At 40.5% G+C, this 15,104-nt stretch overlaps 1 protein-coding gene across 3 annotated transcripts in view; it reads left to right on the forward strand.

Moving 5' to 3' along the window:
• Positions 1 to 1,515: 1,515 nt before the first annotated feature.
• zfyve16 (zinc finger, FYVE domain containing 16) overlaps positions 1,516 to 15,104 on the forward strand; it is a 47,483-nt gene continuing 33,894 nt past the window's right edge. For 2 of the 3 annotated variants that reach the window (XM_085414566.1, XM_085414568.1), the window contains exons 1-3: positions 1,516 to 1,704; positions 8,049 to 8,158; positions 13,005 to 15,097. In XM_085414566.1, the coding sequence (XP_085270692.1) occupies positions 8,089 to 8,158; positions 13,005 to 15,097 (2,163 nt within the window). In that variant the 5' untranslated portion in view covers positions 1,516 to 1,704; positions 8,049 to 8,088. The remainder of the gene's footprint in view (positions 1,705 to 8,048; positions 8,159 to 13,004; positions 15,098 to 15,104) is intronic. The other variant, XM_085414567.1, reaches the window with a different exon arrangement.

Here is a 15,104-nt window from a genome sequence, read left to right on the forward strand (position 1 = left end):
ATGGTGAATGTCCTTTTATCAAAAAGTCTTTATGGATTTTTTTGAAAAGTGATTCTATTAAATTAAATTTTTTGTCACCTGTTTTGTCACCTTGCCTCTCTGCACTGAATCATTACTTGTTATTAATCTCCGCCTCTCTTCCACAACACGTCTTTTGTCCTGTTTTCCTCCCCTCACCATGAAGCAGTTGTGGCAGATGGCCACCCCTCCCTGAGCCTGGTTCTGCTGGAGGTTTCTTCCTGTTAAAAGGGAGTTTTTTCTTCCCACTGTCACCACAGTTCTTGCTCATAGGGAGTCTTATGATTGTTGGGTAGGCAATATAAATTGCCTTGAGGCAACTGTTGCTGTAATTTGGTGCTGTATAAATAAAACTGAATTTAATTGAATTGATGATACAATGACATAATAATGAAAATGCAAGAAAAAGAATCACAGAGTCTAAGAACATCCTACTCTCACTAGCTATCAGAAATGTTCTAATTTACTCATAATTCTCTAAATTACAACCTTTTAAGTGTGACTCACAGTGAGGAGCAGTTTTCTTTTCAGTCGCATCTTATATCAGGTGACCTCAATTGTTCACATGTTAGGGTGGGTTAAGGGATCACGCTGATTTCACCTGAAACCACAAGTGGTTTTTTCACACCTTATGTGATGAGTCACATGACTAATAGTGGGTCACTTACCCCCTCCTAAGGGACACTACCAACTAAGATTTAAATATCTGTGACTCTCCACTTTTTAGCCTTGGATGAGAGGTGAAATGTCTTCAACAAAATTAAAGAAGTCCAGCTGTTTCTTTTTAAGGTCCTAAGATTCCTCTGGGCAGAAATACCTTGTTGATGCTACAGGTCAAAAGAGACAGGCCAGGCTGCTTTGAGTTCACAGGACGGACACAAAAATACAAATAACAACTTGTTATAACATATATGTTATAACAAGTTGTTATTTGTATTTTAGGTATGCAGCAGATGACTCTTGTTGTTTCACAGTAAGATCCACCATTGCTTGTCGTTGATAACTGTGAACAAACTCATCTGGAGCTATCACACATGACATGAAAGATGGCTATCGTGTTGCCATCTACTCATTTCTGAAGTCCCATTTTGAAACTTTGAGATGAGCCTTTCCAGCATCACAATCTCAGTATTAAAAAAAGAAGAGGTGATGGGAAATGGAATGGTTCTTATATAGCAAAATAATAAAATAATAAATTGCTATTACACAAAAGCACAAGGCAGCCCTTGTTCAACTTCCAATTTTTTATTCTTTATTTTTTTAGAATAGAAAATTATATTGAAAAAATTAACAGAGAAATTTACAGTGATTACCTTTAAGAAACTCTAATGTTTCAGAACTTGCCTGAGAAAGATTTTGTCAAGTTTTTTTTATTTTTTTTATTTCTCTTTTGTATGTAGCTCCCAGGAAGAACAAGTTTACTCACCACCACTTCTGCGCTGGTGAGTAAACTTGTATGCCAGCCACACAGCCTAACCATATCCTGTGACCTCCCGACAGTCTGCATGTTCAAGATGGCCGCTTAAGTGGAGAATTTACACCTCTCCAGTAAAACTAATCCAGCAGCTAGTTGGCCGAACGACTTTTACCGTGGAATTACCCTAAGATACCAGCAACGTTTTCTTATGCGTTACATCTGAAGAGATAATAATTGTTGAGGTTCGACACATGGAGTAAAACATACTGGTAAGAAATTCGTTAACCCCCCCCCCCCATCTCCATAGTTTGGTAGCCACATTAGCCAGCTAGCCTGTTCAGTAACAACTAACAGGCTAATTTTTAGCAACACCTGGCGTAATCGTGCTAATTTCAGTAGACGTACAACAGGCAATCCAAAGGTGGCTCACCTTTAAACAGTTAGCCAGAGTTAGCTGTAAAAATAGGACTCTAGCTAACTGCTAAGTGGGGTTGTTAATGTGAAATGTAAGTGCTAATGTTACCTGCTAACGTTTCATATATGATGGGTTTGCTAGTTTTGTTTACCTTACTCGCTCTTATACTGCCTTTTTGGTTTGTGAAACTGTTTTAAATGAGAGCAAGAAAAATGTATGTAGTATGTGTTGTTTACGCCACAACCGATATTTGTAACTTCAGCTCTAAACAGCCATAGTGAATGTGTTTGTACTTCTCGTTTCATATTATTTGTCATTGCATTTTGCCAGTCTCATAAGCAATGAGCAGCAGAACGACATGAATTTTAAATGACAGAATACTTATCAAACCTCAGTTCAGAGGGTTGTTGAGACTTAATCCTTCCCTTAAATATTAAACCTTGTGGGAAAGAAAAGATAGTTACTGAATGACAGCAGCAAAAAGAGGCTCTCTAAGTAAGACCGGAAAAAGAAGTTCTTCCCACTTTGTGGGAAGCTTAGTGAAGTGAAATAAATTTTTTCTTTTTTTCTAGCGTTCCAAACGTCAGCTTGTTACTGTAATTACTAGAAAAACATTTACTGAGAAAAAGCTGGTGGAATTCCTTAATTAAACCACGTGTTCAGAAAGCTCCAACGTGAAGAAAAGTGAAATTAGTATCTGCTCCTATCCACCACTGTTTAGTGAAACATCTTCAGCAAAACTACAGAAGATAAAATAAGATATGGAGACATTAGCTTAGTCTGACAATGTTTAAAGCAAGCCATCCCTAGGGCTGGTTGGTTTGGACACTGAATTATTATAAACATTAATTATTTTTGTACTATCATCATGTCTGTATTCTGCGACAGGAAAGGTTGCATAAAAGCACAGGGCTAAGCATAGTTCTGAGAATGTTGATATGTTTGATTTTCTTCATTGCAGCCACCACATACTCATTTAAAAAGCTTACAGAAACACTCACTGATTTACTAGCATAGTTAAACGTACAGAGGCACATACACAAGAACACACACCTAATCTACCTCACAGAAGATACAGTACTTACGGACCTATTTTCAAACATATAATATAGGGTATATAAATACAGTGAACACGTTTAACTCTTTGGCAGATGTTGTATGAAGTTAAACTATTAAAAGCATTGCTATTTCTTAAAGGGAAACCAATGAGTAGTTCATTTTGAAAGACCAGTATTTTTTCTCTTTTAAGTATTTGTTATTATTTCTTGTCCAATTACTTGGTTAATCAATGGCATAGTCAATTAGTGAAACAATCAATAGCTGCATCCCTATTTATTTCCTTTTCTTTGTTCATGGACCTTTACTTTGAGAACTATGTAGTGATAAGCTTTATGAGTTAAGTTGAGACATTGAAGTTGTGGGAACTGCATTCTAGTACCAGTCTGTACCTTAGCACTACTGTGAATCATTCATACACGTATCCTTCTTGTGGTGTTCCTGTTAAGTTACCCGAGGATTGTATATCACCTAGTTCTCCTTTCATTTATCGCTTCCGTCTGGTAAAACTACAGCTGAACTACTACTACTTCTACTACTACTCTTCAGCTATAGACTATTGCGCTACACAAACGAGACATAGTTGTCATTAAGTAGTGTAAAAACCCACAAATCACAATGAGTAATAGTTGAGTGACATCAGAACTCACATGGTTCATATCATGTGATGGCTGTGAAACTGGTTTGTGTGAGGGTGACAATTCATAGTTGATACGGGTTTGTATACACTCTCAGCTTTTTGAATTCATGTTGGACTAAATTCTAAGTAAGATGGAGGCTTGCTCTGAAAACAATGACTTGTGTACTAAGGCTTGGCGATTGGATGAATATATCAGCTATCGATGATAGGCTTTTTGCTGATTGTTTTTACAAGAGCGATTTATTTATTTGACCATGAATAAGTTTGCTAATAATGTTGGTTGAAGCTAAGAGTCAACAGAAAAAATAATAACACTGTTTTAACAGCACCCTCTTCCAGCTTCCAGCAAATGCACCCTCCTCAGAGTGCGCACAAATGCAGCGATTCATTTACTCCAACTTATAACAGAAAGAAAGAAAGGCAGTAGCCTATGTTCAGAAAAGGAACCCCCACATTTTATTTAAATTAAAAACTCCACAATGCTGGGGAGGGAAACAAAGAGAAATTGGCTTCTTTTTTCCACCAATGGTTACAGGCTGTTCCAGTGTTTATCTGTCTTACACACTTCACCAAACAAAAAATACAAAATTAAACAAAAAGTTAAAAATCTCCGATAAAATGGTAAGTCTTTTGCCAATTTGGCGCATCTCAAGAAAATAAATAAATACATTAATTAATTCATAATCTAAAAAGTAGCTATATTAATACTGAAACAAACAAGAAAAGAAAGTAAAATATTCCCTCCAAAAAAACCTTTCTAAATGGGCAAATAAGTTCATGGATGATTGCTCTGCCCATCAAAAAGTCTGTGCCTGCGTGAATATATTGCCTAACGTCGGTTGGAAAATTTTTACATATCTCCCAACCTTATTTTGTTCATAATACAAGATAATTTGGTACAAGATTCAATGATGTACTAATTGATATTAAGATTAATGTCTTTGTCACCAGTGCTGTCTTTACTTCCTCCAGCTGACACTCAGCTCTACACAGTAATGCCCCATAGGGCTGGGCCATATTATACCGTTCACGGTAATACCGGTATAATGTTAGGCAACAATAGGAAAATGAAATATCGCGATAGAATATGAGTAAAACGCGCATGCGCAGTGCCTTTGTTTTCATACGCACATGGCCGATTGTTGAGTGAAACAGATGAACCAGAATTGGTTTGTAAAAATGGTGCAACTTCAGTGATGTGGAACTGGTTTGGTGTTTGTCCGTCAGATACACGACAAAGCACATTTTTTTGCAGAACATGCAAGCGGCCATCGTTATTGTCGTATTTGTCGGACTAAGATGCTCTTAAATCTGGGAGTAATCTGGGTCCTAAACTCCTTATTCTTCAGTTCAAACGAACACTGCAGCATCACTGAGCGTTAAAAACTGTCTAAATTCTTTCATCTTTAATAAAACGATCAGCATTGCTGCTTTACCAGGTGTAACTATGAAGTTTAACTTCCAGGCATCCATTAAAACAAAATTTATTACATTTAACAGAGTTAGAAGTTAGCGGGAAGCTAGCGGAAGTTAGCTCGCTAGTTACCTAAGCATGATATTGCATGTTCTGACTGAGAGATTTCTGAAAAAAATCAAACGTACAGCTCTGCTATCACTTCCAACATAAATGAAGACAGGAAACTAAACAGCAGTGACGTTTGTAGGGTTACTGAAGTTGGGCTAGCTGGTATATAATGATGTGCTACGTAATCGCTAGCGACACAGCTATGTTAGCATAACATAAACAGGGAAGCTGGAGGACGAACACTAACACTTTTCCACTTATAAAAGTTAACGTTAAGGTTCCTCATGGTTAGAGACAAATGCAATCGCATGGCAGGGTGCTGTAAACAGACCAAACTTCTGTCAGGAGAACAACTGAGATAATCCATCCACAATACGAGGTTAGTCATTAATATACTGCAACAACATGGGAATAGAGCAGCTGCCAGAGAATTCAACATTAATGAATCAATGGTACAGAAGTGGAGGAAGCAAGAAGAATGAGTTTAATAAAGTTTGATTTATCTGACTGCTTTGTTTCGCTTGATGTGCGTTATAATCCCGTGCACCTTATGGTCCGAAAAATACGTATTGCACACTGCAGTTTAATTTTGCAAAGCACCTCTTTTTAACTTCAGTGGATATTATATATGGTTATGCTCAGGATATGTCAGCCCATTTCTACTGGAAATGCCTTTTGGTTAAACTTTCAGCAAGGAATTTGTATTTGCACTGTTACATTTTTATAAAGCTTTAATGTACATAAAAACCAGCTTCTTATTTAAGTGAAAATAAATGGAAGGTTTTCTTTTTGCGCTAGTAATGTTGTGGAGTTGTATTTTGTCTCGCATCAATTATATCGTCAGTTATATCGTTATCGCAAATTTTCAAATATATATCGTGATAAATATTTTTGGCCATATCGCCCTGCTCTAATGCCCCATCTCCTCAGTAGTTTGCATTAGGGCTGGGCCATATCATACCGTTCACGGTAATACCGGTATAATGTTGAGCAATGATAAGAAAATGAAATATCACTAGGGCTGCTCAATTAATCGAATTTTAATCACGATTACGATCTGGGCTTTCAACGATCATTAAAAATGACTGAGCCGATTATTAGCCCCTCCCTCATTTATCCGCGACACCTTAAAGGCTGGTCCGTGAAAATATTGTCGGGCATAAACCGGTCCATGACGCAAAGAAGGTTGGAGACCGCTGATTAAGAGGACCCGAGGGAAGCTCGGAAAGCTAAGCAGAAGTTATTTGGAGAGGAGAGTGACTGCCGTTGGTTGAAAAGAGAGGTAAAAAAAACTTCAGTGGTGTTGCACACTATTTTATATTATTTTTTTTAAAGTCATTGTTAACCCTTTAAAGCCGGTCAGAGCAGCATGCTCCGTTTTGCGTAACTATTTTTAAATCCCTGTAGAACCTGAACCGTGTAAGCTAGCGCAATAATTTGTTTTGCATATGAAACCAGAGGAGTTGTACTTACATCTTATGCCATCAGCTTGTCCTCGGTCACGGTTTCCTTCCACATAAAGCTTTGCAAAAATTGCATAAAAAGCGCTTGCAGGAACAAAAACATAATATTCCAGAAACACGCTTTGCCGATCCGATCAGCTGTTCGTAACACTTCCCACAGTGAAACAGACGTCAGCGCGAACTATCGCATGTCCACCATTTCCTGGCCGAAACCGGAAGTGATGTCATTTTCGCTGAAAATGTAGTTTCTTTACTTGTAGGCCTTAAAAGCCTATACTGGTCATGTTTGACTTTTCTGAATAGTTTCTGGGATGCTTAGAACTCAAATTGCACTGCTGGAAATAGTTTATTTTGATGCACCTGCTGTTTTCTTTGCAAATTTGCATCATAGGATTGTTTTTTCGTTTTTCCTGTTGCTGTATCTCCAAAATAAAACTATGAAGACACTCAAACTAAATTTCCTGTTGTTGTAAACTATTTTTTGCAACTTTTTTGTATTTAAAGTTTTGAGGGATAAACCTCTTAAATTTCTCCAAGTAGAAATATATGTAAAAAAAACAAAAACGATTTTCAATTTTTTTGTAGTTTATTGCACTTGTTTGCAATTAATGCAGTTACTATGGACTTAATGCATACATATTATTAAAATATGGGCTATAACAGTTGATGTATAGCAACTTGAAATGCTCTCACAAATGGCACTACAACATGTAAAAAAAAATAATATAAGCTCTGGCGGACTTGGTTCTATGGTAGGTCTTAAAGGGTTAAATAAATAAATATCGTCAAATAATAGTGATCTCAATTTCAGTGAAAATAATCGTGATTATCATTTTTGCCATAATCGAGCAGCCCTACACAAAACTCTACGTCCAGATGAACAGAATCAACTTTTGGAGATTAATTGTTATGGTTTTCCATTGACTGTTTTGTGTTAATCTCTGGGTTGTAAAGCATTGTTCTTTTTCTGTTAGCCACTTTGATTCTTTTTCCTTATTTATACTTGCTTTTCTTTTTTTTATTTGTTACCAGAGGGGATCTCCTAAAGAAGAATATCTAAATTTTCACTGCAACATAATTATGGAATTTTAGTGTTATATGAAACTGTGCTTATTTAACACTAATGGAACACAGTTATTGCTGTGTCTTAAGCTGATAAAGATTATAATGTCAGAGATTTCTGCTTCTTCACCTCCAAACAACAGCATTATCAGCTCATTTTAGCCACTTCACACTATCGTCATGTCACTTTGTGCAGAGTACTGACAATCTGCCACTAAATGGGATGATCCCTGCTAAAGATGTTCATTTGCAGCTCAGCGTCATGTGCATTTGCACTTTTGTTGTCTTTACCGAGGTCCTTGACTGGTGTAGTAAATGTTTACTAAGCTGTGGTTGGCATGTTAAGTGGATTTTTACTCCACCACCCAAACACCAAAGAACCTGAAAAACAATCCAACATTTGAAGTAATCCTTTCTTCACCCAACAGACCTGTTTTTGTTTTTCTTTTCAGAAACTGTAGGGCATAAAAAGCCTCTTTCCTTTAGTGCAGCATGGACAGCTTCTTCAAGGCAGCTGTATGTGATCTGGACAAGCTGCTAGATGACTTTGAACTCAATAGTGGTAAGACCAGTCACACATCACATGGACAGTAACATCTGATAAGGGATAGACATGATTCATTGTTAATGGATTTATTCATTTTATAGTTTATCTCAGTAAAGATATAACAACTGATAACACAAGTAACAAAGAATGTGTATGGAATTATTATATTATACTATTATAAGTCACGTGCGAGAAAAAACATAATCTGAGCAAATAATTTCATTTCACAGGTGCAATTAAATTCCCTGTGTTTAAATTCAATAACTCGCATGCGTAGAACTTAGCAGCCATGCACAGAAAGAAGCCATCGCGAACACAAGAGTGTCTGCTTTGAGGCTGCTGCAGTTTCACACTCTCGTGGGTAGTCCTCGGCAGGATTGGACTGACTTTTGACTGTTTGGAGGCGGAGCCCAAAGGAAGTGCGTGTCCTATTGGTAATTTTGATGCTCAGTTCCGGTTTCGGCATTAAACTGAGTTACACTGTAGCAGCAACAGAAGCATTGTTTAAAACTGTACTTCTTTGCAATATGGAAAATAAACTTTGCCAAATTAATTATCAACAGTTGTTGATTGCTGGGTAGCAATAAAAATACTGACAACTAGGGCTGGGCGATATGACCCAAAATTCATATCTCGATATTTTTTAGCTGGATGGCGATATAAGATATATATCTCGATATATTTTTTTTTAAAGCCATAAAGTAAGAACAAAAGGAGAGTTCTTAGTCCCAGATGAAAATAAATTATGAGCATTTATTAAATAATTAAATAATAATGCTCCATAAATAAAAGAAAACAATGTTGTTTTTGTGCATAACAAAAAGCTCACAATTGTGCAGTCAAAATGTAAACTAAAAGACGCCGAGCACAATAACAAAGACAGATTTCACAGCTGCTCTGTTCCCAACTTGACTGACAGCCTGGAGTTTGTAATCCGCTTCGCAACCACGTCTCTTAACAGGTGCCATTTATGGTCCTTATACACAGTAGGGTAATACTACGTTGAAGCACAGTACGTATCACTCCGCGAGGCTCAGCCGTAATGCTCCGACAATCCATCAAGCGGTGCTGCTCCGTAGCTTACCAAAGTCGTACTAAAACATTTTTTGACAGATTGCTGAGATTGTTCCACATGAAATCTGTTCGCGGCCATCAAGCACAACCAGAATTCATACATAAGGCGCGCTGTCAACTTTTGAGAAAATGCAAGGATTTTAGTCCGTGCAGCACCTCTGGGCTGCATGGCGTTAGCGTGGTTAGCTCGTTAGCCTGGTTAGCTAGCTAACACGTTGATGCCGTCCAGCCCCACGCACGGGGCGATGCGCAGTAACTCGTTAACGGAGATTTGCCGTGTCCATCTTGTCGCTTCCTGCAGGTGAAGCGATGGGGGAGGAGGGGGAGTTGTGTTCAGTGAAGGAGAGGCGAGGCCGAGTAACGTTGCGTAAAGACGAAAGTGGACGAAAGAGAGGCAAATTTGCGGTTCCACAAGTATAATTATAACGTAACATAGACTATATCGATATAAAGGATATTGTCACATCTTGTATAAAAATATATCGATATTTTTTAAAAACTCGATATATCGCCCAGCTCTACTGACAACTGTCACTGAATTACTTTGATGCTAAAGAAAATCCTTTAAACCAGAGGATTAAGGAACTTTTGAAGCTATGGCAGTGCTGTTGTCCCAATGTGTTGTACAGTACTCCATAGCTTTTATGATTTAAAAAAACAACAGCAAAAAAACCCTAACTCGTAACGAGAACCAGGAAAGGGAGTGAGAAATTAGAACTTTCGCTAAAATACGTACATTTAAAAAAGTTGCTCAATCTGCAGCCAACACATGTAACTGTACATACCATAAGTTGGAGTGTTTCATAATGTGCCCTAGATTTCTGCGGTTTTAGCATTTTTTTTCTCCCCAGTGTTAAAGTGAAGCCAGTGATTTAAAAAGTCAACAAATCCTCAATACAGATGTGTATCAAAGATCAAGTCTTTCATACTGATTTTTGATTTATTTAACAACTGATAACACAAGGAACTGATGTTTTTGTTTATCATACAGCAGATTAATGGGACAGCAGTGCAGAGACTTGCATTAGAATCTTCTGCTTTTAAACATTTCTTCAGCATTAAAGTAATTCAGTGACAGTTGTCAGTATTTTCACTGCTAAGAGCAACCAACTAACTTTTGTTTTTGTGAGCACTGCTCAGAAGTGGCAAAACAGTAAATCAGACAATCTTTACATCTTGGGAAACAAGATATTTAAAAGAGATGATGTTAAAAAAACACCACATTTTGTGTAACTTCTTGGTCTGTGTTACAAAACTAGCAACCTTTGTCACACCAAGTTAACATGCATACGTTATACACACACACATCTATATTTACTCACAGACACGCGCATAGATGTACATGCATACGTACACATTTATCAGTGTACCTACAGACAAATATTTTCTCTTATCAGCAACATGTTGATATTTTCATTCTATACAATAGTGCCCAGTGACTTCTTTTTTTGGCCAGGCAGTGCATATAGCAGAATATATATAGCAGAATCTCTGTCAGGTCTGGAAGCCAGGAAGGAAGACTCTCACTCAGGCAAAGCCGTGTCCCATCTGGAGACACCGGATTTTATACTCAAACCTGTGATTCAATGATACTTTGTCAAACATCCAAGGTTTAGCCAAAAATGGTGTTTCTTCTAGAACTAACAACAACTGCAGTGTGTTTGTACTCTTAGCACATTTAAATAAGTTTTACACATTTGTCTTTATGAAGACAAATGGCTGTCTTCATTTGTCATGTTACTGGCATGCAGTACCGTATTTTCACGACCATAAGACGCACTGTACTAAAAGGCGCAGTCTCAGTTATGTGTGCCATTACTGTATTTAACACACACATAAGGCGCACTGGATTATAGGGCGCATACAAGTACCGTATGCGTATTTAAAAATAAAGCGGGAGCAAACCTGAGTTCGGTACCTTACTCACATTTCTATTACCGGTAATCGTCATCATCAACAACACACAAGCATACAAGTGTGCGTATTTAAAAATAAAGCAGGAGCAAAACGAAGTTTGGTACTCACATTTTTATCATCAATCAAACCCATCGAAGTCCTCATCCTCTGTGTCTGAATTGAACAGCTGCGCTAAATCTCCATCAAACATGCCAAGTTCACTTTCTTCACTGTCAGAGTCACTTTCCGTGCCGTGCGGCTCCTGGGAAATGATGCCGGCTTTTGCGAAAGCTCGAACAACAGTGCCAGCAGACATGTTAGCCCAAGCATCTACAATCCATTGGCAAATTGTGGCGTAACTCGCCCGGCGCTGCCTTCCACTCTTGGTGAAACTGTGGTCTCCGTCGGTCATCCATCGCTCCCAGGCCGCTCGCAGCCTTACTTTGAACGGGCAGTTCACACCGATGTCCAGCGGTTGGAGTTCCTTTGTCAGGCCTCCCGGAATGACAGCAAGCTCACAGTTCATTTGTTTCACTAGTTTTTTCACATTGGCTGTGAGATGGGCACGCATAGAGTCACAGATTAAGAGCGATGGTGATGCGTGGAAAAAACCACCTGGTCTCCTTACATACACCTCCCTCAGCCACTCTTTCATCATTTCCTCATCCATCCAGCCCTTTTCATTTGCCTTAATGATGATTCCTGCTGGAAACTTCTCTTTAGGCAAAGTCTTTCGCTTAAAAATCACCATAGGCGGCAGTTTCTGTCCATTAGCATGGCAGCCAAGCACAACAGCAAAAGAAGACTTTTCATACCCCGTTGTGCGTATCGCTACCGTGCTGGTCCCCTTCTTCTCCACAGTGTGACTCACCGGGATGTCAAAAGTGAGCGGGACCTCGTCCATGTTTGTGATGTGGCTGGGCTGGATGTTTTTGTCGCTGATGTGTTTGCTGCAGTAGGAGCGGAAGATGGCCAGCTTTTCCTTATAATCCGCTGGAAGTTGCTGCGCTACCGTAGTCCTGGTCCGGATGGAAAAATGGCACCGTTTCATAAAACGAAAGCACCAAGACGGACCTCCTTGGAAATGTTCAATGTTCATCTCTTCAGCTAGTGAAACTGCTTTTAGCCGAATGGTGACCGTCGAAACGCTTCTCCCGCTCGTTCTTTGCTCGATGATCCACCGCTCGAGTCTTTCCTCCAACTCGGGCCACCTCGCCTTATGTCCGCGGAAACTCAGCTGCGTTTTCTTGACCTGCCGGAGCTTGTTTTCTAGCTTCCTCCATTTGCGAACCATCGATTCGTTAATCTTAAATTCTCTCGCCGCTGCTCGATTTCCATGTTCCTCCGCATAGCTGATGGCCTTCAGTTTAAACTGTGCTTCATAAGCGTGTCTCTTTGCCATTTTCAGGGTTGTTAAAACAACGATGTTCCACATAATGCACATACCTGTCCTTTTAGACAGGTATGTGCGATTGTCCGGTATATACGATCAACGCCCACACTTCACCCTTTAGCGTTCTCATGGTGTTCTCTACTACGTCATCCTTACAACACACAGGGCGCACTGCGCTATAGGGCGCGCCGTACTTTTTGAAGAAAATCTAAGACTTTTAAGTGCGCCTTATGGTCGTGAAAATACGGTAGTCTGTTTACTGGAGGGTCACAGGATGCCTAAGTAACCAAATTACTTTATTAGAACTTAGCATTTTTTGCAGTTAGTAAATATAACCATGTATTTGTATTTTAGCACTCATGGTTCGGATAGCAGCACAACTTTGACCCCAGAACCATATTACCAGATTGGGGGGGGAAAGCACCAAAAAAACCAGTGTATCAAAAGTACAGCTCAAGTGTAATTGAATTAACTGTTTTCCTTTTTTTTGGATTGCAGAGGAACACGAAGGCAGGCCTGTTTCCCTGAAGCCCTCTGTGTACCCCTTCTCCTCACTTGGCCCTCAGTGTTCACCTATAGAGCTGTCCCCAAATCCACCAAGCCTCCCGGACCTTAATTCTCTTCATTATGGATTGACACCTGGCTGTCCTGATGGTTCTGCCAGTCATAACCATAACCGCAGCACTGATAGAGAGGTCAAAGGTCAGCCTCTCACTGGTGTGGACCTTCTGTTGTCTGTGGATCGCAGGTCAGCCAAAAGCTCTACCCCTCCCTGTCCAGACAGAGCTTTGAAACCTGTCTGCGACCTTGTGAATGACACAAGCTCAGCCATTCTGGTCAGGTCCAGTAGCCACGATGCCTTCAGTAAGCTGGACATTGTGGAAAAGCAAATGGAGGAAGAGGAAGCACTGCTTGTGGATTTTAACAGCCCCGAAGTAGGACAAGAGCAAGAGGGTGCATGCCATAGTCGAGACACTCAAAAAGAGCAAACCCTTGTAGGGAAGGGAGAGGTACTGTTGAGTCTAGATTTACATCAGCAGAGTGGTGGATACTCTGCCTCACTCAGTCTGCTTGATGTCATTCTCCCCGCAGCAGTGGAAAGGAGCTGTGATCCCGCAGATCATTCACTATCTTCAATAGATACTGACTTAGCTAATAAAGAGGAGGGGGACAGTGACGGGGGGGATATCTCTGAGCAAGTAGTTGAGAACTCTGTGGAACAGAGTGATCTGGATCCTGTTGATGGTGTTAGGAAAACTAGAACAATCAAAGTTAGTAAAGAGAATGAGTCTCATGAAGCCTTGGATGAATGTGAAGCAGAGGGTCTTCCAGGTCAGGAATCCAAAGCCTCACACAGCAAGCCGGTAGCCCTGTCATGTTTACCCATAGCTGTGTCCATGTGCGGCGCTCTTGTGAACCCAAAGACCACAGAAGATGATTCAGGGGAAGCTGAGCTATGCATTGATGCAGATGTGTCTGAGAGCACAGAGGCAGAATCCCTGTCAGGCCTGGAAGCCAAGGAGGAAGAGTCCCACCCGGAGGCACCCGCTTCCCACCCGGAGGCACCCGCTTCCCACCCGGAGGCACCCGCTTCCCACCCGGAGGCACCCGCTTCCCACCCGGAGGCACCCGCTTCCCACCCGGAGGCACCCGCTTTACCTGCTTTTGTGGTCCAGGAGGTTGCAGAGGGCAGACAGTCTCCAGAGGGGCAACAACAGATTTTTCTTGAAGCTTCTACAGATCTTACCTCCACCAATTGTTCAGAAACCAGCCTAGTAGATCCTCCAGAGTTTGGTTTCCAGTACCTGCCTGAGAGCGACCAGGCTGAGCTGCTGGTTACAGATGAGGAGTTGGATGCTTTCCTGCAAGCACATGCTGAAGCAGAACAGGGTGTTTCTTATCCTGAATCTCTCCCAGAATCAAACAGGGCTCCAGAGGAAGGGCTTGTAAAACAGGACTTAGGTCTACCTTTTCCAGAAAGTGATCAAGCAATATGTGTATCTGCAGAGGGGAGCATTAACCCTGGTGCTCTATCAGTATCAGAGGACTCTTGCAGACCTTGGCAAGACTATTCTTCTGGGGTAAGCTCTCTGACCAGCAACACTTTCCAGTCCCAGCACAGCAGTAGCCCTGATCTACAACCCTCCTATGGAGGTGCAAGACCTAAACAGCTGCACTGCCAAACTGCAAGATCTCCAGCAACAGGAGAAGAGGAAGAGGGGGAGCTGGCTCAGATGTTAAGTGCTTCTACAACAGTGCCAAGTACTGCACAGGATGGAAAACGTTCACCAATAAACCCCAGTATTACAGATGAGCATTCCATCAACTTTAGGGATTCTAACCCTTCATATGCAACTCAGGAGGATCAGGATTACAGTGTGGTGTATGATGAACTGTCAGAACCCCCACCTTACCCTGGGGAGTTTACCATAGACAGTGCCAAGGCAGTGAGCTGCAAAAGGGAGGGAGTGGAGGAGCTAGGGAACAGACAGCCTGCTTGGGTGCCAGACTCTGAAGCTCCCAACTGTATGAAGTGTAATCAGAAGTTCACTTTTACCAAAAGGCGGCATCACTGTCGTGCCTGTGGGAAGGTATGTT

Source organism: Rhamphochromis longiceps, linkage group LG7 (genome assembly GCF_057381845.1).
Source record: "Rhamphochromis longiceps isolate RC_006_pf linkage group LG7, R_longiceps_female_GT1.1, whole genome shotgun sequence".
Lineage (NCBI taxonomy): Eukaryota > Metazoa > Chordata > Actinopteri > Cichliformes > Cichlidae > Rhamphochromis > Rhamphochromis longiceps.